Source organism: Vanacampus margaritifer, chromosome 10 (assembly GCF_051991255.1).
Source record: "Vanacampus margaritifer isolate UIUO_Vmar chromosome 10, RoL_Vmar_1.0, whole genome shotgun sequence".
Classification (NCBI taxonomy): domain Eukaryota; kingdom Metazoa; phylum Chordata; class Actinopteri; order Syngnathiformes; family Syngnathidae; genus Vanacampus; species Vanacampus margaritifer.
In genome coordinates this window covers 25,873,637-25,900,418 of record NC_135441.1, presented here as the reverse complement: position 1 = coordinate 25,900,418, position 26,782 = coordinate 25,873,637, and the positions used below count along the sequence as shown (strand labels likewise).

At 40.0% G+C, this 26,782-nt stretch overlaps 1 protein-coding gene across 2 annotated transcripts in view; it reads right to left on the bottom strand.

Moving 5' to 3' along the window:
• The window catches only part of slit3 (slit homolog 3 (Drosophila)), a 220,699-nt gene that overhangs the window by 34,959 nt on the left and 158,958 nt on the right, over positions 1 to 26,782 (bottom strand). For both annotated transcript variants that reach the window (XM_077578263.1, XM_077578264.1), the window contains 11 exons: positions 26,053 to 26,196; positions 21,647 to 21,810; positions 14,462 to 14,594; positions 11,850 to 11,918; positions 11,683 to 11,754; positions 9,985 to 10,056; positions 5,501 to 5,572; positions 5,343 to 5,425; positions 5,183 to 5,263; positions 4,219 to 4,343; positions 1,856 to 1,953 (listed from right to left, as the gene is read on the bottom strand). In XM_077578263.1, coding sequence (XP_077434389.1) covers positions 1,856 to 1,953; positions 4,219 to 4,343; positions 5,183 to 5,263; positions 5,343 to 5,425; positions 5,501 to 5,572; positions 9,985 to 10,056; positions 11,683 to 11,754; positions 11,850 to 11,918; positions 14,462 to 14,594; positions 21,647 to 21,810; positions 26,053 to 26,196 — 1,113 coding nt within the window. The remainder of the gene's footprint in view (positions 1 to 1,855; positions 1,954 to 4,218; positions 4,344 to 5,182; positions 5,264 to 5,342; positions 5,426 to 5,500; positions 5,573 to 9,984; positions 10,057 to 11,682; positions 11,755 to 11,849; positions 11,919 to 14,461; positions 14,595 to 21,646; positions 21,811 to 26,052; positions 26,197 to 26,782) is intronic.

The window sequence follows — 26,782 nt, the reverse complement described above, 5'->3', positions numbered from 1 at the left end:
ACCTCCTCTGGATACATGTAGATTAACGGCCGCTGGATTGTGTTACACGTCCGCTAAAAATGCCAAAAACTGCCGCGACCATGAGAACGCGATCCCACGCTTGATTTACTCGCTATCTTCAAAAACTATTTACGTTTCCATTCTCCAAGTGAGTGACCGGCGATGCTTGCTGCCAGCGAAGCCTTTTGTTTGGACGTTGACGCAAGCCAGGGCTGGCTGCCGTTACGCTCACGTTACCTGCATCCGATTTACCGGCAAAAAGAGAATAAAGGCGATGACGTCAGCAGCAAGTGATAAATAACCGATTGGAAAGGCGGCGTTGACGGATTTACGTCAAAACGCTCTAAGGGCAGGGGGGGGGGGGGCGGGGTGGCATACTGAGGATGACGACTGACAGAAGTCGGGTTCGATTTTGAGGTCAGAGAGCAGCTCAATTGAAGCTTTTATCATCTGTTGCTTCAGCCACACCCACCTCCAACTCACAGGCAATAAATAACACATCACAAAGTCAAAGTTGTCGTTTTGAGTGAAGCGCTACTAAAAGAGGCCAAAAGTTTAAGAATATTATTTTTGAAAGTATGGATTATTTTCCCATTTATGGTAAATCCTTTTTATGAGTTTACCAGTAAATGACATGATGTGGACTTTACTTCCAATGTACTTAAAGCTTATTGATTTAAACTTAACTTATTTTTAGCCTAAGATCATTTTTTCTCCTCTTAACTCATTTGCTCCCAAAAATGTACATGTATAATGTATGTTTTTTTTTTTTTATGTTCTCTTTTATGCTAGAGCATACAAAAGGCTTTGATGCAGCCTCTGAACTGCAGAGAACGCGTGAAGCAATGGTAGTATGGCAGCAGAGTATAAGAGATCAACCAGGGCCATGTTGCAAACAAGCTGATTTACCCACAGTTCTAAACAGATTTGTGACCAATGACGAAACTTAGCTATATTCTAAAGCTAATTGCTGCAAAACGGAAACAGATAGAAATATACTTTTTTTTTTCCTGATGAAAAATGGTTTTATACTATTATATTATACTTAGATTTATATGGGTCTTGCAAAATCTGTCAAAAATCCAGTAAAACAGACGGGAGCGAAGAGGGTTGCTTCAGTGAAAATGGCTGCAAGTGAATGAGTTAAAGGGGAAGTCAAGCCGCCCCAATTTTTTGGACAATAATATGTTCTATGCAGCCCCACTAGTCTAAATATGGTATTTGGGTTAATATTGCGTTAGTGGAATATGAGTTAAGAAGCAAAATCCAGCAATTTGAATCAATATCAGAAGGCGGCCATTTTGACACTTGCGGTAGCGTGAAAATGACATCACATATTCTCAGGTCTCACGTAGCAACCAATCACAGCTCAGCTTCAGAAAACCGGTGAGCTGTGATTGGTCGTTGCCCTGAGCAACTGTGATGTCATCTTCAGTCGACGGCAAGTGGCAAAATGGCCGCCCCTTGAGATGGATAAAAACGGCTGGATTTTGCTGCTCAACTCAAAGTTGACGTCCCCTTTAACTTGAGCGTATTTGCTTAAATATGCGGTGCTGCATTTGAGAAATAACCTCTTAAATGATTTTTTTCCCAAGGTGAACTGACATGATTACAAATTCTTGAAATGACTTTTTTTTGACTGCATTCATCCAAGCAGTAAATATGACCAGAAATGTTCAGTTCATGTTTGTAAATGACAATTTGTTCTTGAAGACCTGGTTAAATAAAGGTTTAAAAAAACAACAACTCTACATATGACTTAATAAGCAACCAATCAGAGGGCATTTTGCAAGATTTATGGGCGTTGATATGATACGATGGTGCATTTATGCATACAAAGAAATCAAGTTGGTACCTGAAGTGGTCTTCAAGGCCCGGCTGAAGGTGACACGTCCCTCCATTCAGGCAGGGGAAGCTCACGCAGGCATTAATGGCCGTTTGGCAGTCTTGACCCTGCGAGAGACAAACAAATAAAAGTGGACATAATGAAGCAAATGCGATACGTTGTGGGCCAGAGTTGACTTGTTTTCTTCCGTCTTCAGCAGGCCACTTCAGCGATATCGCATCCTCATCATCCATTCGCTCCTCATTATTTTCTATTCTTTTCTCAGAAAGATGTTTTTTTTTTCTTTTCTGACAAGTTTTAATTAAGATTGTCAGAGTGCGTACCCGCGGAACACTCAAACATCGCATTCAGCAGTCTGTGACTTTGATGAGGGCTTTTGTCCTCCTTTTAAATATATATTTAAATATATAGCATATTTCATATACAAAGATGCGTAAAAGTGTGATGATGTGGATCCTGATACTGCTCTGTGGCGCAGTTGCTAAAGTGTATTTTCCAGTAAGCAGGAGGTCGCGGGTTTGAATCCTTCGATTGTACATGTGTAAATATATCCATGGCCATTATGCTTAAGTACATGTAAAGCAACTCACTATATCAGGAAATGCATTATAATTTCACTGAAATGACCAAAACAGCATTGGTTGCTTTCAGCTTTTGTACAAAACTTTTAAAATTAAAAATATGCTCTGAGCCAAGAGTTACAACAATTCACTTAGCTAAATGCTTAGAGCAACTGCCTCGCACCACAGAGAACCTGGGTTCGAATCCCGCTTGGACCACATTTTAGATGTTAGATTTTTAGATATCAGATCAGGAAATGAATTATAATTTTTCTGAAATTATTAAATCCCACTTTAGACAGATTGCAGTTCAATTTTTCTTTTATTTCATTTGTCACAATTATTTATTTTTTTTAATTTTCACATTTTACTGCATAAGCACATGCATTCAAATCTTAGCATTCAGCTTTTCAGCATTGTCTAGTATTGCAAAAGTGTTCAAATCGGACTCGTGCAGCTATGGCCTATTAAGCTCATTAAAACGGCAAATTATATTTTGGACCTATAAACGATGTCTCGCGGACCCCCCATGCCGCTTTAATGAACCACATTTCCACATACGCACACCGGCCCGATGTCGATTTCCCCTCGTCAGGAGCAGATTTGCACATCTTTGCGGTTACAAGAGTCGGGAGAAAAAGCCCCGGTCCCTTTTGTCTTTGGGTCGGTCGGAATCTCCGCCGCAGTCATCGTGTCTTGGCTGATGAACGGCTCCATTCATTATGCATGCACGGACGGCGCTAAGCCGGATAATGCAGCTAATGCCACGGGCTTATGCGGCGCGCTTATCCGCCGCGGATCTGGGCCTTGGCCGCGCGTACGGACAATTCCTGTGAATTACACGACTCACCTGATACCGCCATTTTCACATTAACGTCATATTCTGCGGCGGCGCAGTTTGATATTCAAGCGGGAATTTGCTGGCAAACCAATATAAAGCGAACTCTCGCCTGTTTGCGAGTCACTGTTGATTTATTCATTTATTCGTTCATGCATTTTTTTTTCCCCCTGTGGAACATTTCTTCAAACTCACCTAATCACGTTTTTTTTTTTTTTGTTCGCTGTACACTGGACAACACTAGAGCGCAAAAGCCCTTGCTAAGAGGAGGAAAGTGGTAATTGGTGTCAAGGAGGTAAGTTCAAATGATGCATGTGGACTGAGACAAACGTCTTTGTATGTTGGGGAGGAGCTAAATCCAAATTGCATTGTTAGTGGAAGTCACATGGGCCACAAGAAGTTGCATCATCAGGCTAAAATTAAGTTAACTCATCTAGTTTTCTTTATATTTGATAATAATGGGACGGAGTTCAAACAGTTCCTTGAGGTCAAACCGTCTTATTACCTATATTTTTATGTTGTTGTTGTTTTTTTTTTAAATATTTCATCACGACTTGGCTAAAAATATCTTTACAATCGCATTTTTATTTGACCATTTATGACATCTTCTAATTAGTAGATTAGCACATTCGTTGTTCACAATCGGGTATTCCTGCAAGCCTCTGGCCAATAGTTATCAGGCTGGATTTGGGTTCGAAGTTCCCGCACTCTGCCTGTGGATGTGACATCATGTGCGCATTGTGCATGTGAAAAAGGCACGTTTCAGGTGGCAGTAACGATTCAAAATGGAATTTTCTGCGTTAAGTATCAACATGTGGTTTGATTTCATGTATTTTCTAATAAAACAATGACATGAAAAAAAGAAAAGGCCCAAATAGGTTCACTTGCAGTTTTTCGCGAATTTCCGACAGGGTTCTGTCTCTTGACGACATTTTGCTTATAGACGCTGAAGTATTGTGTGCGGTGCACCTCACCTTAAATCCAAACGGACAGGTGCACTGGTAGGATCCAGATGGGTCGGACACACATGTGCCGTTATTCTGGCAGGGCTCCGCCAGGCAGGGGGCGCATTTTGACGCAAGGCCAATATCCACCGGACCTGATCCAGAAAACAGATTTGGTTAAAAATGAACAATTTAGGCCGGCTTTAAGCGTGTGTGTTGGTGTGGATATTTATCTTTAACTCATTCACTCGCAGCCATTTGCACTGAAGCAACCCCCTTCGCTCCCGGCTGTTTTACTGGATTTTTGACTGATTCCGCAAGTCCCACAGAATATTGTATTCTATTGCTATAAAAACATGGAAACTATCAAACGAAAAATTTGAGTTTCTTCTTTCATCAAGAAAAAAAAGCAGATTTGTATCTGTTTCTGTTTTGCAGCAATTAGCATTAGGATATAGCTTCAAGTTTCATCATTCTTCACATTCCTGTTGAAAACACTGTCAAAAAGAGCTTGTTGCAACATGGCCCTGCTTGATCTCTTATACTCTGCTGCCACTTCCTGGCCGTTTTTGGTAATAACTACCATTGCTTCAACCATTTTCTTCAGTTCAGAGGCTGCATCAAAGCCTTCTGTATGCTCTAGCATAAAAAAAACATAATATAAAAAAAACTCTAAATACGTTTTTGGGACCATGGCAATATATAAAATAGAACATTTTTATACGTTTTTGGGAGCAGATGAGTTCAGTTAGAAGCAAACCCCTAACTGTATGATTGTAAAAATGACCACCATTAACTCATTTAAATCGTTTTCTTGGCTTTTTGGCTAGAATTTGGTGATTTTGGTCGGCCAGAAAAATAATAGAATTTTTTTTATTTTTTTTATTCTGTTTAAAAATCGACTCCTTTTGGGAACTTGTTCTGAAAACAAGCGGTTATTTGCACACAAATACAGCCCACCCAAAAAATAAAATATGAGACAGGCTTCGTTTACCTTTACACTGGAATTTGTTGAGCGGTGTCGTCAGCAGCAGCCTGTCAGTCATGTCAGGCGGTCCGGTGCAGCGAGCGATGCCTGTCAACAGCCGCTCGGTTGCTTAGCAACATATTCCACATCAACAACAATTTACCCTCCTAGGACTTTTTTTCCCTACCAGGTTCTTTAAAGCCGGCCTTCACCCACTGGGAGAGCCAGCGCAGGTCGCAGTTGCAGTACAAGGGGTTGGCACCGAGAGCCCTGCAAACGTTTGGCAAAATTAACGGCCTTCTAATAATCTGCTGGCATCGCCGACACGTTCGACGATGTACTCACAGGTGGGACAAAGCGATGAGGTGGTTGAAGGCGCCGTCTGGGATCGTTGAGAGGTCGTTTCCGTGGAGCGTCCTGAGAAAAGCGTAAAAACAAATGTTAGACAATTTCTCTGTGCAGTTCCAAATGAGACAGTAAGGGGGCAGTGAAGAGCTGCGGTATTCACCCCAAAGACGAAGAATGTCAATCTACCTGTAGATGAAGGTGATCAGAAATGATCATGCTTTTGATCTATCTCGCTGGAGTGTTGAAATTCATGGGAAAAACACAGAGTCACAGCCGTCATGTGAGGTAAATCACACGGACTGCCAGACGGCCTTGTTCAGCGCCATAAATTATTCAAATTATCTGCGGCACAAGACCACCACGCGCGTCTATAATGGAACATGACTAAAATATTTATAGATTAGAAAGAAAGTCAACAGAAAGCTTGTGTTCACAGAAATGAAGCCGGCGCTGCTGCTGGAATGGAGTCAACGACTTTGTGTGGACATTACGTATGTGTGTGTGTGCGTTAAGAATATCCTTTTATAGGCAAGATAAGGCAGTTTTATTTATATAGCACATTTATTATTATTATTATTATTATTATTATTATTATTATTATTATTATTATTATTATATGTCATTATGGAGTGAGGCATTTGTGTGACAAATACTCACAAAAATAAATGAAAACACCCTATATAGCATGGATCTAATTTGGATCTAATTGTATATATAAAATAAATAATAATAACAATAATAATAATATTAACTATTATTATTATTATTATTATTATTATTATTATTATTATTTATATTATGGAGTGAGGCATTTGTGTGACAAATACTCACAAGAATAAATGAAAACACCCTATATAGCATGGATCTAATTTGGATCTAATTGTATATATAAAATAAATAATAATAACAATAATAATAATATTAACTATTATTATTATTATTATTATTATTATTATTATTATTATTATTATAGGAGGGGCAACTCATGTCAGAGCCCAAGTGGGTCACAGAGCCCCCATTTTGGTCACGGCGCCGCCCGCCACCCCTAAAAAAAAAAAATAAGGAAAAATTAAATGTTTGAGTTTAACGTTACGTCTCCAGTTTGAATATTTTCAGAAATTATTCTTAAACATGTAAGATGTATTTAGAAACAAATATCAGAATTCAGGATACAAGGTGTTTATTTAAATAATGGCTTATTTTATCTATTGTTTATAAAAAAAAAAATTTTTAAAGCACAATCATAATCCATTTTATGTACACATTTAATTTTTTAAAATAAATTTTATTAAGTAATTGTTTACCTAGCTACAATTAACGTACTTTTAAGTGACTATTTACTTAAAGAAATGTACATTTTGTGGTGAGATGTTTATTAGTGCGCAATCAGAGTACATCCGCGTGAGCGTATGTAGCACATCTGTGTGTGGGTCTGCCAAAAACTTCACTGGTGCATGTTTTTGTGTCAGTTACTAATAGCTCTCCCTACACTGGGCCAGTCCGGAGGGGTGCTGCGGGTAATAAGGGAGTGACGCTGACGACTGCCTGGCAACAGGTTGCTAAGCGGGGGCAGTCCCCACGGCAACATGAACTGAAAAGAAACGAGGACAGGAAGGGAGGATAAAAAAAGAAAACAATCTGTGAACGTCCGCCAGGTGAGCTTGGAGCCACAAAAAAAAAAAAAACAACAACCAAAAAATAGTACGATTTCACTCCAACAGAAAATACAGAACGTCTTTACAAGATAACGTAAAAAAAAAAAAAATTTTTTTTAAATTAAAGTCAAGCTGAAAGTCCCACAAACACACTGTAGTATTCATGTGTTAGACGTGTCTTTAAGGGGCGTGGCTAAGTGAGGCGCTTGAGTCAGGTTGGCCAGTTTGAGTGCAAGCATCTGGGCAGATGTTGACCACTGGATTACATGAAAGCACTATCATGTCAATTACAAAAGGTAAGCAGAGCTGCAATGTTAGCACAGATTAGCATTGGCTAGCATTGTTATCGATAGCACAAACAGCAGTAGAATGTGAAATTTGTGCGCCACACAGAGGTGGCAAATCCAGGTCCAGAAAGTAAAAGCCCTGCCATAGTTTGGCTTTAGCCGCAGGTGCTAGCTAGCTAACTAGCTAGCTCCCCGGGTGCTTGTTTACCTGCTAGGGGGCTAGCTAGCTAGAACCTGGGCTAAAACCAAACTGTGGTAGGGTTTTTATTTTCTGGACCTGGATTTGCCTTTTCTGGCGCCACATTCACAGATCCGCACACAAACTGACAAATGCCATTTGAAATCTTGCTAATGAAGTGCTGCCACCACGAGTGAAAATACAAATGACACTTTGACATTGGACAGTTAGCGTAATTTCATTAAATGTATTAAACGTGATGAGTTGTAGACCTTTTTCCTTTTGGAATTCGACTTAATATTTTCAGATTTAGAAACCTGGTGACTGACTGTGTAGTTTGTACCAAAATGGCTTTAAACGTAGGCTGGAATGGCTGCAGTCGCCAGGGACACATACGGTAGCTTTACCTCAGCCATGACATCTGTGCATTGTTTATACCCAAAACAGGCTCCAGGGGCAGCGCGATTAAAAGTGTAATGTCGGTCTGGTGTAATAATTGCACTTTTATGGCCCAAAAATGCCTGAAGATGAGCAAAATAATTGTAGCTGGGACACGTAAAGTTAATTTTTACAAGTCACAAAGGAGGAGAGGGGAATAAAAAGAGTAAAAAATTAGAAGTTAGTGAAACGGAGAGGGCTGTCGGGATGATGAAAAAGGGGGGGGGGGGGGGGGGGGTGAGCTTAAAAAAAGAGGATTTTGAGATGTAACTGTTGATGAAATAATCCAAATTGAAAAGACACAAACTATTGGCACATTTCGATGTAATGAAGCCAGGGGGTCCTCAATATTAATTACGCTTGACACAAAAAACGTTTTACTGACTGCAGTGACATTTGGAAGGCATTCAGTGATTCTTGTATTGCAGTGGTGCCTTGAGATACAACTTAAATTGAATCAACTTGGAACCATTGCACGTCAAATCATCTTTCCATTTATTCCAGCTTTGCCTAAATCGAAACAAGATTTTTCCGAACAACTATAATCATAATTATAGTTGCTGTAATGTAACTGCCACATTGTCTTCTTTGCTTTTGGGTGTTTGTCGCCACCCACACCAGAGAGGGCGCTGTAGCGGGGTGGATGTGTGTATGTCAGAGAGTAAGTGAGTAGAGGAAGAGCTTAGGAAGGAAAGGAAAAGTTATCATTAAGACACAGCGAGAAACACAATCTTAAGTTCATCAGAGAGAAACAGAAAAATTAAAGTAGAAAAAAGAAAACAAGCGTAATTCCCGTTTTGGACATTGCATACAGCCAAGGAGGTTAGTTTATTTTGTGTCTGTCAATACTATTGTGTAAGTTAAATCCAAGTTGTCTATATTTTCTTTATGCTAATCGTTATGTTTGTATGTGTATTTTGCTCCAGTTTTCACGGTGGATTTATTGTTGGCAAGAAGCAATAAATTCAGCAGTAAAAAGAAAACAAATTATTATAATTGCTCTTTAGAAAAACAGTAATAACTAAATAGAATATATAGTATAGATAAATAATTATATGTTTATGTATGTATTGTTTATACACAAACACGTTGATTCTAAAATAGCAATGCTAACTGTTAGCATGTCAATAGCTTTTCCATGGTATGCTGCTTCTGGCGTGCCCACCTTAGCCACCAGGGGGCAGAATATTACAGTCATGCAGAATAGACGACTTCTACTACTACTATAAGTGACTCAGTAAGATTCTGTGGTGTTAGCTGTCTGTTATGTTATCTATCAGCTACACAACTGGTACTTTTCTTTGTTTTATGTTTAGATTTGAGAGTAACACTTCAACTGGGAGTGCTATTAAACAACTTGAAGCCTCTTTTTTGGATAAATTGTTCACCATTTGCCAAACTGCTGATTGGGAAGTGACACTGCCACGAAACAGCGCTCCCTAACTAACACATTAACCTGCAAAAACGTAACAATGAATGCAAAATTAGCTGCCAATGAGCAGCACAGAGGCAACCATGGTGGTAAAAAGAAGGCGCGCCGTGCATTTGGGTCGCGAGACAGAGGGTGGACAAGCTGATGGATGAGCGAGAGAAACGCACGCTGAAGGTCCATTCATCAAGCCCAGCACCGGGTGGGCGGCGAGAAGGCAGGAGAGCACAGAAGGAAGGAAGGAAGGAAGGAAGGATGGATGGATGGAGGGATGACGGGGGACGTAGCGGGAATCGAGCGGCCCCGCATCATGCAGATGATGAGAGCTCATCACTTTTATCTCTTCGGGTAGCCCGGCGCAACAAACCAGCGGGCGGCTGCGACACACTTTGCACGTGGCACGGCGCCAAGGGGGCTGATTAAATTTTGATTTAGCTCCGAAAGCGGCAAGGCGGAGAGCACTGCGACACGCGAGGGCCGAGCTCGTGACTCACAGCAGGCGGAGCGACTTGAGACCGTGGAAGGCGTGGACCGGGATGCAGCGGATCTGGTTGTAACTGAGGATGCTGTTGAAGAGAACACACGGAAAAGTCACAGGTGGTAGTTCAACATACATTTAGACTTCTCATTCATACTGTGGTTATTTTGATGATGTGATATTTTGCTATACCGCTACTCTCAATGTGACTTAAACAGAGCTGACTTTATTAGTGGAACCTTGAGTGTGTATGTCAGGGATGGGCAACTGGTGGATACATATATATATATATATATATATATATATATATATATATATATTACCCGTCCCCCCACCCCAAAATTAAAAAAAAAATAAATAAATAATCAAACAAGGCTGATAAAATTTCACTCCACAAGCTAGGGATAAAAGAGGAAAAAATTATGGATGAAAAGGGAAACAAAATATTTAAAAAACAAAGGAAAAAAAAAATCTAAAAAAAAGAATATATATATTTTTAAAAAATCATAGAGAGCTGATTAAAAAAAAAATCACTACGTTTCCCACAAGCTAGGGATAAAATGGGAAAAATACTGGATAAAATGGAAAGCAATATATTTTAAAAAAACAATGGTAAGAACAAAATATTTAAAAAAAGAATGTATTTTTTTTTTACAAAAAAAATATAATAAAAAGAAAAAGAAAAATATACAGTATATATAAAAAAAAAAAAAAAAAGAAAAAATTTCGGCTTTCTAAAAATTCTCCCAAAATGGCTGCTTCTTGCCTAATGGCTGACTTCTTGTCCAATTATGTTCATGGGTCCTTGAGACTTTTTATTGTCCATCCAATTTTATCGACTGGTGAATCTGGTGTAGTGGGTCGAGTTTTTAGTTTGGCGTAGCAGCTATTATGGGTTTTAGCGCATCCTCATCATATCTATCATAGTAGAAACTTGGCTTCGTTTTAGGGTTACTCGGAAAAGCTTTTCTGGAAAACACATTTTTATCTGAAATGACATGCCTGAAAGCCGCGTCCCAACATAAACCACTTTGGGGCTAAAATACGACCTTTCAATGGCGCATCTCCGCCATGTTTTGTACTTGTGTTGCCATTTTTTCCTCTGCTTTGCTGCAGAGGTTTTGCTCATGTGCACCGGCGCATCGGCGTCCACGTCCGGCACGTCGCGGCGCGCAACGTTTGGCACAATTGGTCAACTTCATTCTTGTGAGAACGGAAAGGAAGCGCTGGGCTTTCTCTTCCCCTGCAGTGCAGTAAAGACACCCTTGAGCCGCGCACTTAAATCACAGTCAGCTCGCTTGATGTTTTTCTGGGGGCTAACCGATGCAGTTGTTTGCACTGGATGACTCCCTGGCGTCAACGAGCGTGACTGCACAAATAGGAAACATTTCGGTGCTTGGAAGGAGCTAAAAGTGTCTAGTTGACATTTTTCGGATGCGTACAATGTCACCCTGTAAATAAGTTGAGAAATCCAACAACTAATAGGAATGTAGTAATTGGTGTCAAGGAAGTCTTTGCCACATGGATACGTTTCTAACAGAAATTAGTATTTTGGAGAGATGTCAATTGAAGTCATTTTAGCTCTGCCAGCCTGTAAACATACACAAACACTGTGCAACAATCACGTCATGATTTAACCGTGAAAGTCGGAAATGAAAATTCGACATAACAATCTGACCGGTTCATTGACTGCGCCGCCATGGTAAGAACTTACAGCGTGGCCAGTTGAGTCATGTTGCTGAAGGTGTACGGCGCCACTGCGCTGATGCTGTTGTTGCTCAGGTCTCTGCGGAGGGAAACATACGTGCTTTACACACACACAGGACGCGCACACACACGCTTTGCAGAGCATGCGGGGGACGAGCAATGACGTGTACGTACACCAGTGACAGATGCTTCAGGGCCGCCAGCTCCTTGGGCACAGAAGTCAGCATATTACCCTCCAGATAACTGCAAGGAAGAGTCCATGTTAGATATTTTATTTCCAACCATTGGACATACGTGTAGGATACAAAAAATAAAAAATAAAAATCAAACCGATACATTTAGTTTTGCCGTAAGACTCCAGTGGTAATAAATCAGGCTAATAGCGCAGCAGCCGTGGCTAACTTCAGCTTGTTTATGATGCTAATGCTAGCTTAGTATCATTAGCGCTGCTATTTTGTAAAAGATGAACAGTGCTGCTCCTCGTGCTGTCCCCACCTCGGCCATCGGGAGGCAGTATAATATTAAAATCAGGCAAACCAAGAATAAAATTCTTCTTCCACCACTACTAGAAGTGATTCATTGACTGTTAGCATGTCAATGACCTTTTTATTATATATTAGCATCAAACAAGCTAGCGGGCTAGCCTTAAGGCAACGTTGCTTGGTACGTTTGAATACACAAGGTGGGTAATTGTCTTTGTTCAATGTTAGTTTTAGAGCGCCCTTCAACTGCGAATGGGATTTAAGAGCTTCAAGACAGAAAAGAAAAAAAAAAGACAGACAGAAGGACACACAAATCTCAAGGCTGTATGCAAACAAAACAAGACACAAAGCTAATAAATTCAGGTTTTGGATGTTTAAAAGTGCAGCAATGTAACAAAAACGGCACTTGAAGGCGGGATCGGCACCAAGCAGACACGTACACGCACATGCTTTATGACACGCTCTCTTTCTCTCGGGTCAGAAGTAGGTCGAGTGGACACTATGATGGAGTGTCTTCTTGGGCCTGATCAATACCTAATCACTGTTATTGACCCCGAGAAGCGGGAGTCATTCTAGAGCTAGAGGGAGCGGCGACATTGTGCCGCGGGCATGTCGGTGTTCACCTTTAGTATGAGGGATTTTCTCTCCATTTCAAAAATAAATCTCTCCTGTAGCATTTTGCCCAGCTTCCAACGTTATTGCTCTTTTATGCCACTATTGCCGCGACACTTAATTAAACATGAAAAATACATAAATAAAATGCAGTAAGGTAGGAAGGAGCAACCAAATAGAATTTGCAGCATTTATCAAATTGTTTTCAAAACTGACCTTGGCCTTTCCACGTCCGTCCGTCTGTCTGTCTTTGGCATCGCAACATTGCAAACCAGCGAATGTTTAGAAAGCAATTTCAAAACGTGGCCAGTTTCTGGTTTGGCCGTTCAGCTTTGTGTAAACGCTGCTCGGGGGCTTTCCCGTTCCGCTCCCTTGCAAACATCCCCGCAAAGGTGCAATCCGCACAGTTGACATCAACACAAAAACATTTCAAAAGCAATCAGTCCTCGCACGATGCCGATCGCGCGTCATCCGGGTCTGCTAAGCATTATTTTCCACATACAAAAGTGCTCTCAATTACATTTAAAGGGAAAATAATTCCCTCGCTGATGACAAACATATTTGATCTGTGATGCAAATAATCTGGAATCTTTTTGAGCACTCCACAAGATGAACCTTGGTTCACTTATCACAGAACATTTTTTTGTTTTTGTTTTATGTAAAATGTGTTTAAAATATGTTTAAATAAATACATTTCAGTGTGATTTTAGCATGTAAGGTATTTTCAGACACACAAATTTACTCTGTTTTCATTTAATTATGTTGCTATTGATAACGTTGTGGCCTTGTGTGAATAAGCAATACAGAAAATGGACTATTTGATCACTGATTACGTTAATATTTTCTCACTTTTTTTCTGTACATCTCTGCAAGGAATGTACATTTTAAAATGATCGCTTGGACAACATTCCTAGGAAATCATTATATCCCATCAATAGTGTTTTTAGAACAGGCCCAATGGCTACTCATGTGGTCCTTGGACGTCCCTCTTTTGTTCACATCTGGCTTAGGCTTATACCAATTATAAAAAGAGAATAAGTCTAATAATTTATATGGCCGATATTGTGAATTTTCAGTTCACCTATTGCGGGTGATTCTGTAATGTAACACCCGTGATGTGTGTGTGTTGAAATCAGGTCATTTCCTGTTGAAATCAGGCCATTTCCTGTTGAAATCAGGCAACTTCCGGGTCACTTCCTGTTGATACAGGTCACTTCCTGTTGATACAGGTCACTTCCGGGTCACTCCCTGTTGATATCAGGTAACTTCTGGGTCACTTCCTGTTAATATCAGGTTACTTCCTGTCAGGTTGGGGCATTTCTTGGCGAGAATCCTGGGCGTACCCAATCATTTGGCAAAGATGGCCGCCCTGCCCCATGGGGCGGGGAAATGTTGCGTGTGTGGTAAGGCAGGTAAACGCTGACGTCATGGGCCAATGGGGCTTAACATCCCTATGAACTCTGCCTAGCAACAAATGCCCTTGCAAAATAAATAAATAAAAATATAGTAGTTAACGTTTAATAATGCCTCACAAATGAGATGTAAATTAATTACATCGCCTTCCGTTGCGTGTATCTTTGACCCGAGTGCTTGGTTGGCAACTATTTTATTGACGATAAGAAATCCCTAATCCCATAAATATTGTGTGTTTGGCGTGTGTGCGCTTGGCAGGAGGGGGTGCACCAGACTCACAGTTCGGTGGCGTCCTTGGGAATGCCCTTGGGCAGCGAGTGCAGCCCTCTGTTGCTGCAACGCACCACGCTGTCTGAGCATGTGCAGACGTCAGGGCAGCCAGATGCAGGAAGGCAGCCGTTGTCCTCGCCACCTGAAAGACGGAGCGGGGGGGGGGGGGGGTTGGGGGAGGGGCCGGGGTCGGTGGGAGAGCCAGAAAGAGATGGCGGAATCAAAAGCCAGCCCAGATGAGAAACAGTCCTTCTTTATTCATTTTTCTTTGACTGTAGGCCGACCATGGGAGTTTTTTATTATTATTATTATTTTTTAATAAAAGTCAGTCTACATGCAATGTGGTTTTGGTGCATTGCTCAAAGGAATCTGTGTAAAACAGACTTGAGCCACTCCGGTAGGACGACGGTGTTGGAGGCTAATTGTGCATACTTAGCACGTCGATAAATGTGCAACATTAGTGCTTTCTTAGGACTACTTGAGCTGGTATTATCTTGACAACTCTTGCGGCCATACTTGAACTCCGGTTCTTTAAAAAAAGGATGAACTATAAATAAAAGATGATCTTATCTTAGATAGGCTAAAGGCGCTAAAAGAAAAGGAAAATAGCTTTTCCCATTTAAAAGATTAGAATTGAGCGTGTGGCTGTCAAACTTATCTGTGTTCCAACATGTGGGTTGTATATTTATACCACCTCTAGTATTTAAAAAAGAAAAGAAAAAATGTGTAATTTACTCATACACTGTACATATTGCATTTACCGTACGGGTAATCATTTGTAATTTTTATTTACTAAACCCTGTAAAGTAAGTTAAATATTTAAAAAAAAAATAACTACTGAAAAATTGTTTTAATTGTTCAAATTTGGCATTAACAACAATCTTCTCTGCAATGTGGCAAATTTACTAGCTCCCACAGTGCTTGTTTACCTGCTAGGGAGCTAGCTAGCTAGCTAGCTAGCATCAGGGGCTAAAGCCAAATTGTGGAAGGGTTTTTACGTTCAGGTGCTAGCTAGCTAGCTCCCTAGCTAGCTCCCATGGGGCTCGTTTAGCTGCTAGGGAGCTAGCTAGCTAGCTAGCATCAGGGGCTAAAGCCAAACTGTGGCAGGGTTTTTACTTTCTGGACCTGGATTTGCCACCTCTGCTAAAGACCTCCAGCTGTTCTACTTGGGGACACTCCAGAATATGAACAATACGAGAGCTATCAGTTATATGAGCGAGTATTTAAAAGTGATTTCTTGTTTGTTGAATTAGAGTAGAGGCCACTATTTGTGAGCATACAGTCGCCCTGTTAGTTAATCTGAGCATATTTGTTATTGTCATTCCCTCTGATTCTGTCTTGCGCTTTTGTTCTTCTCTTCCACGCTGCTGCGACAAGTTAATCCCACACAGTGGGATCAATAAAGTCTTATTATCTTATCGCAGATGAACACAAGCTGATAAAATAGCCCAACACTTGCGGGCAACCAACAAGGCCTTTGTGACGACAGGGACGTCTTCACCAATCGCACCCCCGGCCAGACGCAACTAAAACTAGCGCTTCTGAGGCGCGCTAACTAGCATAGCGGTATCGCATACAAATCCAGCCTTAAGCATGCTTAAAAACACATGGCGGGCTGTACGGGTTAGGAAGGATCAGAGGCAGCCCGGAGCGTTGTTCTTGGCTGAGAAAGGCTTCCATTTTCTCGTATGACACACGCGCTCGCACGATCACACGTTCGCTCACGTCGCGCTGCTCGTTGCATTATGGGAACACTTGAACTGCGCTTCCAGTAGAGCGAAAACCAACAGAGTTGAAACCATAATGAAGGATAATGAAGAGGAGTCACCGAGCCAATAATAACGACGCTTGAGTTTCTGCGAGTGTGCGTAAAGAGACACTCGGAATAGGTTTATATTTAGTGGTTATGCTTTTTGTCTATTGTGATGTCACTGCCCGGCAAGATTTTGCCATTTTTAGTGAAATTCAAGCAGCACACCTCCTTAAATTGGACAAAAGTTTGGAGAGAAACTGACGGTTGGCTTAGAAACACAAGCTAATTGGCCATTTACAGGGATTAAGAGTCCAATACAGTAAAAACAGTCGAGTAATCTATTCCGATAATGTTTGGATTCAATGAGTGCTTCACCCCATTAAAAGGTTAAGGAAGCAGTTGTACTTTTTCCTTGTAAACGGCAGAGTCTCAAGGGGATAAATTCCCCGTGAGAGGAAGTAAATGGATGTTCCCTTTACATCTTCTTGATGAGGTGCGTGTAGGCACGGTTTGCTATCAGATTCTGATGGTATGATAGACTTGAGCAAAAATATTGTGCTTTCATGGTTTTTCACGCAATTATGGCTCTAAAATGTTCTTTTAAATTTTTTGATTTTATTTTTTAATAACATTAAAATGTAGTGTAACGGTAAAAGTAGTTGCCTGCTCAAAAATGTAAACGAGCTGATGTTAGCCTGCCTCGGAAGCAACGCAAAAGTATTTGTTTCATCACTTGTGGATATTGGCGCTTGCAAAATTGATTTCAAGACAGCGTTATATTATTATTAATTCGAATTTTGGTGAAGAGGGACAGGTGACACTCTTGTAAATGAAAATAAAATAACTCCAAAAAGAGACAACTTTTTCGGTATGATGGAAATGTGGAAGTGCTGTGGACACCTGCTATTCGTAAAATTGGAGTTTAAAAAATCGGAATAATTGATGGTCTTCCATAAAAAAAAAAATGAAAGAAGATTTTGACATATTTTTTGGGTGCAGAATTCAAAACTGATCTCAGTCTTGCTCTATGATGTCAAGTTGTTGAGCTCTAGGAGCCTCGTTTTCTTTATTATTATTTATTAAAATAAAATGTCAATAAAACACTAAAACGGAATAGTTACAAGCTTTGAAATAAAAAAGAACCCCAGCATCAAACGAAATAGAACTTACGATATGGCCATGGTTACAAGGTTAATAGAAAAGTTGCCACTTAGCTGTAGATGAGTCCAATCGTAAAATCATCTCTTCTTACTACAGTCTTTCTAGAGCTAATCAGTGAAATTTTTGCTACCTGGGGTGTAAGCTGTGGAGAAAGAACTTGACTTAGGGAAAAAAACTATTTTGGAATCAGCACACCACTTTTAGTTTTAATCAGCATGAAATATAACAACAGATTTATTTTTTCAAATTGTTCCCCAACGTCATCCTTCATTCCCGAAACAGCCAACATTTTCGACTCAAGACTCTCAGACAACTCGCTGGGATTCTGTTAGTGACTCCAAAACCACAATATACACTCTAAAAACTGTTGGGTCAAAAGTAACCCAGTTATGGATAAAAAATGGACCGGTCCACTTTATGGGTCATATTTGACCCAACTTTCAGTGTTGTTTTATACAAAATGACCCCATTTCTGAACCCAAGTAAAGGATCTGACCAATATTTATGAGTTGTTTTCCACTAAAACACTCCATTTCTTGACTCAAAGTTGAGTCAAATTTGACCAAGTAGAGGATCGGTCCATTTTTGACCCATAGTTGGGTTATTTTTGACCGAACTGTTTTTAGAGTGTACCTTCAATCTGGCAATCGGGAGTCAAACCAGCAACCTTTTACCTCTAGTACTGCAGGGCTACAAGTGTTTGAACGTGTAATAAACCACGTCAATTGCACTTATATGACTTCATGTATTCAAATCTTACACCAACTTTTTACCGGAGCCAAAACAGCTAACGACTTTCCAAGCTGATCTTTAATAAAAACGAAAATTAATTCCAAGTAATCCTGGATGAAGACAACAGCGTAGATTCAAGCAGCCTCGGCGGCGATGGGACGGCATTGTCGTGGTAACGGCAGCGTCGGAGCGGCAACCACAAAGTGATGTCATGATGTCATCGGAGGCTGCCGGCCAGCGGTTAGCGATCGCGCCGAGCGCCCCGCCGAGGATGTGGGAGGCGCGCTTATGGCCCGCCGTGTCTCCAAAATAACAAGGCGAGCGACAAGGCCTCAAAAGACGGACGTGAGCATCTGGACGCTTGGTTCGACGTAATGAGCGCTGAACCGCTGCCCAGTTTGTTCAAGTCGAGCACTCAACCAGAGAGCCGCTGGCACAACATGACATAATGTGAACAATTACACCCTGATCATTTCAATTTCCTTTCCTCTCATGAGAATTTAATCTTTTTTTTTTTTTGCTACGCTCAACACTGATGGGAATTATCCTACTAGGAGGTCATGATGTCCAACCTCAGAATGTTCCAATTGAAAGTAAACAGCGACAACGGCGATGTGGTATTTGTTTTGTTTCTGAATTAGTCATTTGACCGTCAGCAGTCCTGGCAACAAACGTCATTTTTTTGTGGCAGTTTGGACTATTTTTAAAAAATGATGACAGATGATATATCAACTAATATGGAACTAATAAGTGCAGATACTGTAGACATATTTCAACTATGGTATTTTAGCGTGTCTTTGGCCGCTAACGTTTGACGTCAGATGACTTCATCTACTATTTGTTCCATTCGGAACTGTGACTTTGCGTCGTTCCAATCTATTTTTCCAAGTGGTAGGTCGGAATGCGCCAACCCTCGTGCACCATTAGTCCATTTTATTTGTTTTAATTTATCCATAGCTACGACCTCTTAAACGTCCTTGCAAGACGGGGACGAGCGGAACCTCGGATGAACCGTGTAAACCTTACTTTGAGGCCGCTTGATATGGATGTCATTCAAAATCAATACTGGTGATTGTTTTGTGGACATCCGAGCTGTTACGATTTTTTTAATTGTCTGGTGATGAACGCTTGACAAGCCTAAAAAGGTTCTTGACTCCGATGGGCATCTACTGGCAGTGGTAAGACTAAATTCTCTGACATTGGAGCTGGTGTGGCTCAGTGATAGAGTGGTTGTGGGTTCGATCCCAGGGCACTGTGACCATTTCTAACCCCCGGTTGCTCCTCATGCTGCGTCATCAGTAGGTGAACGAGAGGTCAAAATGTAAAGCGCTTGGAGGGCCTTTTAAGGTGGAAAAGTGCGATAAATGAAGTATCATAAAGTGTCAAAATATCTGGCAAGCATGTTGAGAGACATTTTTTTTTGTCTTGCCGTGATTGTGGGCTTAACTTGACTTTACGATACACAAATTCCTAGGATTGAATATTGGAGCTTGTTTTGTCATTTCCATCAGTGGGGTTTCCATTCACCCATTTTTATTTGAATTTTCCCTATAATGCAAAAATAAAACGGAATGGAAACGCTAGAAAAAAAAAAAAAAGGCCCAAAATTTGCAAAAAAAAAAACTTTTACGTTTAGAGGGGGTGGATTTTGATGCGTATCGAAAAAGGAAAATGCGCATTTTGGCTATGGAAACAGGTTTTGCAAATAAACGCTGACAAGACATTTTGAGCGGATATTACGTCACACGTAATTTTGTAGTACCAAAAACAATGTAGGACGATAAAGTAAGGTGTGTTTGGGGGGGGGGCGGGGGGGACGACGGAACAAAAATCCTTTTGGAATGAATTAAAGAAGCGAATATGAATGCAATTTTAGATGGAAAACAGCAAAGAAATGCTACGGCTTATCAAGAATTACAAAAGCAAACTCGTACGACGTCATCGCACGGCGCAGTCGCTTCCTGTCTTTCTTCTTCTTCTATTAAATGGATGACGTCTCTATTGTGTAGACGTGGCGGAGTCCCCTCTAAATATTCGCAAAACAACAACAGATGGAGGCGGGCATAAGTCGCATGTGCGTTTTGCGCATTTGCAGTAAATTCGCTTAAAAAATTTGAAACAATTGGATGGAAACCTCACTGTTGATAACATTTTGAGAGATACAATCAACCGATTTTGTTTGTTTATTTTGACTACATTTAGTATTTTTTTTTTAAAGATAAAAGAACATTGTCAATATGTGTGTGTGGTGTCGCAGCGCTTGTTGAGAACCGGATGCACGTCAAAGCTAAAAAGTGTGACTGCCATTGTGGACAAGAGACAACTCAGAACTGATCCTGCCAAGATCAAGACTGATAATTTGGTTTCAGCCTCTTGTGTGAATAAAATCAAAAAAAATCAATAAGGGTAAGGGTTAGAGCATGGTTCCCCAATTCCGGTCCTCGAGGGCCGGAGTCCTGCAAGTTTTAGATGTTTCTGCCTACCAACACACCTGATATTAACTCATTCACTGCCATTGACGGCTATAGACGTAGAAAATTAATTTAACTATTTCTATTAGTTTAACATTTTTCCCACTTTTGTTAAGAAGTGTATGAAAACCTAGAATGTTTTTATTGTATTAGAACAGATATAAAATGTGTGATTAATCGTGAGGTAACTAGTGAAGTCATGCGATTAATTACGATGAACAATTTTAATCGTCTGATGCCCCTAATTTTTCATAATCTTTTGTTTAACAAAAATAAAAATAAAGATTAAAAAAATAATTTAAATTATTTTCGTTTATTTTTTTTTAAAGAAAAGATTTTTAAAAATTAGAGGCATCAGGCAATTCATTTTTTAAAATTGTGATTAATCGTGAGGTAACTAGTGAAGTCATGCGATTAATTCCGATGAAAATTTTGAATCGTCTGACGCCCTTAATTTTTAATAATCTTTTCTTTAAAAGAAAAGATTAAAAATTTAAAAATAATTAAAGTTATTTTATTTAATTTTTTTAAAAATAAATTTTTTTTTTTAAATTAGAGGCGTCAGGCAATTAAAATCTTAATTAATTGCATGACTTCACTAGTTAACTCACGATTAATCACAAATTTTATATCTGTTCTAGATGTACAAAAAAAAATCTAGGTTTTCATACTCTTGTTAACATAAGTGGAATTTTTTTTTTTAAACTTCATAGAAATAGTTCAAATGAATTTATGACGTCTATAGCCGTCAATGGCAGCGAATGAGTTAATTGGCACCATAAACGTGCAATTGGTGCTGAAATGCTATGCTAGTGAGCGGAAACATCTAAAACCCGCAGGACTCTGGCCCTCGAGGACTGGAATTGCGGAACCCTGGGTTAGAGCAACAGAATTGGACGACGATCTCTGCCAGGTCAAAAAAACGTTTGACAATGAGTCTTGTATTGGTTGACATTTGATCTTCACTGAACGTTTGAGAAGATGTGAGACAATCAGTACAGCATTGCGAAAGAGGACTTGAGGATCTAACAGCCCCAAACCCAAACCCAATGTAGGTCTCGGCGCTGGCGGTCTCACCATCGCATGTGAAGTCCGGGTTGGCCACGTCCTGGATGGGGATCTCCTTGAGGAAGGCGGGCCTCTGACAACGAGGGTTCCCGCTCACCACTCTGGTCTTCTTCAACCACTGACCCAACCAGGCCAAGTGGCAGTCGCACACGTACGGGTTGGACAGAAGGTTTCTGCAAAGACACGCATGGTTTGGCTTAGCTGAAGATGACGAAGATTGATTTTGTTCCAAAGGAGACTGCGGGCGAAGGCGCCATCAATCGGTTCAACCAATCAGCGCCCAATGTCATATTCTTTTTCTTTTTTCTTTTCCTGAATAGCTCAGTATTGTTCATTCGGTAATTTTACCGATTTGATGTCACATTCTACAGACAATGCCTTAGGAATATTTCCTGCTAGTATCCGCTTAAGTGGAACCCTTCTTCAGTTTTGCATTCCAAACAGACACCACAAACAAGCGAGCGAGCCGTTTCTCCGTTGCTAAGTACAGCAGAATTTCCATGTTGACTTTACAACACTGCAAACTACTTAGGCACATTTGGTCATAAAATGGAATACATTTAGATGCAAGTGCATGATGATGGGGGGGCGGGGGGGGGATAAAAGAGGCCGGGAGAAAAAGGTTATCGTTCATTTTGTATTCATTTTCTGAACTAAATGAGATACAGAGAGGCAGCGATAAGCAGGCCGGGCCAGCCAACGAGTGAAAGAAACGCAAGAAAAGAAAAGAAGGTTATCTTATTCATCGCTTTCCCCTTTTTTCCATGACTTCTCATAGCGTTTTGTTGCCTTTCCGACAGCTCATGCGATATTTATGCTGAGGCATATTAAACCTGATTGGGGGGGGGGGGGGGGGGGGGCGCTTTGCTAGCTGGCATCATCTTCCGAGACAAAAGTTCATCTTGAAAAATGAATGATAGGTCAGCACTACTGTGTTGCAGCGTCGGGGACCTTTGTTGCCATGGTTACAATACTAAACAAGCCTGTGACCTTTGACCTTCAGACGTCTGTTGCTTCCACGCAATCAAAACGACCTCAATTCGTCACTATTTAACTCATTTACTCCCCAAAACGTATAAATACGTTCTACTTTAAATATTACAATGCGCACAAAAACATATTTATAATTTTTTTTTTTATGCTAGAGCATACAGAAGCGTGACAGGTGGCAGCAGAGTATAAGAGATCAACCAGGGTCATGTTGCAATAAGCTATTTCCCTCACTGTTTTAAACAGATTTGTAGATAATGACGAAACTTAGCTATATTCCAATGCTAATTTCTGCAAAACGTAAACGGATACAAATATACTTTTTTTTTTTTCCTGATGCAAGAAGAGACTCTAATCTTTATTTTTGGTAGGTTCCATGTTTTTATAGCAATAGAACAAAATATTCTGTGAGCCTTGCAAAATCCGCCAAAATCCAATAAAACAGTTGGGAGCGAAGGGGGTTGCTTCAGTGAAAATGGCTGGGAATAGAAGAGTTAATGTGACTGACACCAGGAGCAACACAATGTCCATTTAGTTCAAGCAAGAACTATTATGTCAAAACTCCAAATTTTCCGTTATTTCTACAAGTCTGTGACCAAATGATAGCATTTCCATTCATTTTAAAAGCATTTTTCCAAACACCACAAGAAGTGATAACGCTTTGTGTGCCACAATAGTAAAAGGTTGTTGCTATAGCTCAGGAGGGCCAGTGATTTTTTTTTCATTTCCTCGCGATGAAGTGACCTTGTCGTGTGACGACCCGACCTCAGCAAAATCCCTTCCTTCCCCTTCCCGACGTGTTAATCTTTTAATTAAACCCACACACTCTACTGGGAAACGAGAGGTGGGCTGGCGGAGGGGACGCTAAAAAAATAAATAAATAAATAAATAATACACCAGGCAGATAAGGAAATGAGCAAACTGGCTTTCAGCACCAATTGCACGTTTATTGTGCCAATTAACTCATTCGCTGCCATTGACGGCTATAGACGTCATAAATTCATTTGAACTATTTCTATGAAGTTTAAAAAAAAAAAATTCCACTTATGTTAACAAGAGTATGAAAACCTAGATTTTTTTTTGTACATTTAGAACAGATGTAAAATTTGTGATTAATCGTGAGTTAACTAGTGAAGTCATGCAATTAATTACGATTTTATAAAATTAATTGACTGACGCCTCTAATTTAAAAAAAATATTTTCTTTAAAAAAATAAATAAATAAATAACTAATTATTTTTTAATTTTTAATCTTTTCTTTTAAAGAAAAGATTATTAAAAATTAAGGGCGTCAGACGATTCAAATTTTTCATCGTAATTAATCGCATGACTTCACTAGTTACCTCACGATTAATCACAATTTTAAAAAATGAATTGCCTGACGCCTCTAATTTTTAAAAATCTTTTCTTTAAAAAAAATAAACGAAAATAATTGTAATTATTTTTTTAATCTTTATTTTTATTTTTGTTAAACAAAAGATTATGAAAAATTTGGGGCATCAGACGATTAAAATTGTTCATCGTAATTAATCGAATGACTTCACTAGTTACCTCACGATTAATCACACATTTTATATCTGTTCTAATACAATAAAAACATTCTAGGTTTTCATACACTTGTTCACAAAAGTGGGAAAAATGTTAAACTAATAGAAATAGTTAAATTAATTTTCTACGTCTATAGCCGTCAATGGCAGTGAATGAGTTAAACATGAACACCGAGACTGATGTAAAGCTAGAGCACAAAAATAAATGGCTATTATTTCCATCTAATCTAAAAATAAAAATCCCACTTTATCCAGATTCTGTATGAAAGGAAAGAGCGACTTCTTGAATTATGTGAAAGGAAAAGGAGGCTTTTTGAATGATCCTCTGTCGAAGCCATCCTGCCGAAACTCTGCTGCAGCTCACGTTAATGCCGCAATCCGTATTCGTCCAACCTTCCTGTCAAATTTTGTCTCCCAAAAAGAACGAGGCAGAAACTTGAATCAAAGGCGACGGGTATACGAGCTCCTGTTGTTTTGATGGGGGAGACTTTTACAGTGTGGTACGCGTTCGCAGTCAAAAGTAAAGATAAACTTGTGAGCTTTTATTACGCTGATATAATGCGTTATTTACAACCTTCACATGTACAGTGGGTGGTCAGAAGATGGAAGACGAGCAGTACTGGCATCCCTTTCGCTCCCACGTAATCGGGGAACGCGGACGATATAAATAGCCTTGGGCTAAGTTTACATGAGAACAAGCTCGGAAAAACTGGGGAAATCAATTTCGCTGCATTTCGGGTTCTTGCTAAGGTGACAAAAATCTCAGTTTACAAAACAGTACAATTGATTAACCGTTTGTTCAAGGCTAGAAACAATTATAACCTTTAAGACCCTTCTACAGCGTACGTATGGTTTTAGAATTTGTTGTACATAATATGTCAATTGAAAACATTAAATGAGACAAAATTAACAACAACTTATTGTACTAACTATAAAACAGTTCCCATAGTGTCTTAAAGGGATACTTGACTCATTAAGCCGTTATTAGCAGTAAAAAGTTTTATTTGAGTATTTTTCTTGTACAATTAATACCTTTAAAAACTATTTTTTCCCCCACCAATCATGGCTCACCTGTTTTCTGGGTTTGGTCAGCAAACTGAGCCATGATTGGTCGTTACCTACTTCCTGAGTACAGGTGATGTCATCTTCAGTCGACAGCAAGTGGAATACAATGTGTATTTAACGGTATTCATTTGACATGAAAACAAATTCATTCTGGACAAAATAACTTTTTGCTGCTGAAATCGGCTCCATAAGTCAAGTATCCATTTAAAGTGTAAGTCAACTTAAACATTTCTTGACAATAATATGTTATTTGTGACCTCACTCGTCTAAATATGGTATTCTGGTTGCTATTGCATAAGTGGAATATGAGTTAAGCAGCAAAATCCAGCCGTTTTTATCCACCTCAGGGGGCGGCCATTTTGCCACTTGCTGTCCACTGAAGATGACATCACAGTTGCTCAAAGCTCAGGCAACGACCAATCACAGCTCACCTGTTTTTTTTTTGTTTGTTTTTTAAAGCTGAGCATTGATTAGTTGTTGCCTGAGACCTGAGCAACTGTGATGTCATTTCCCCTCGACAGTAAGTGGCAAAATGGCCGCCCCTGAGATGGATGAAAACGGCTGGATTTTGCGGCTAACTCATATTCCACTAACGCAATATTACACAGAATAACATATTTAGACTAGTGGGGCTGCAGAGAACATATTGTCAACATTTTGGGTGGACTTCCCCTTTAATAAAAGTTGTGCCTCCCGACTTTTTGTGACATTTTTATTTGGTGTCGAATTTCTCAACTATAAAGTATGTGCTTGTGACGCCGCCTCAAGCTACAGGAGGACAAAAAAAAAAACAAATCCAAAAAACATGACTCACATTGTAGACAGAGAGTGCAGGGTGGCAAAGGCTCCCGGGGCGATGCTGGAGATGCGGTTGTCGTACAGCGACAGCAGACGAACCGAGCTCAGGCCGGTAAATGTGGTGTTGTCAATGCAGCTGATCTGGTTGCTCCGCAGCATTCTGGAAGGCGTTCACACAATCCAACAAATAAATCCCTCTTTGTCACTCATCTCTCAATTCTACGTGAAAATCAGATTGCAAAAATAATTGGCTGCAAATACAAGTTGGCTTACGGGAGGGCAAATGTAATTTGTTAGGAAAATATTTGCACTGGAAGATGAGTACCTGCACACACGCATTATGAAGTATTTATAGCAACACACGGATGTCAATTGGCGGTTTTAGTTACAAAGACAACACTTAAATTAATAGAGTGTATGGCAGGTGTTGCCTGTCAAACACTAAACTAATGCCAAACATTCTCATGTTTATACTCCTCTGTCAAAACCAAACATAAGTTTGAAACTGGCCTTTGTCAAAAGAGCGTTAGCCGTGTGTGCCTTGGCAACAAAACGTCTACTTTGAGTGGATGAAAAGAAAAATAAAGAGGATTAAATAGCATAATACGATCTGACCGGTCCCTAAAGGACAACCGCAATGGAGTCTGTCCCGAGACATCAGCCGCGGTCGTCTTGGAGTCACGTGGGCCGCGGCTAATCCGGTTAGTTAGCAAACTGCGGGGAGGCTAACCGAGTTAGCTCGGCTA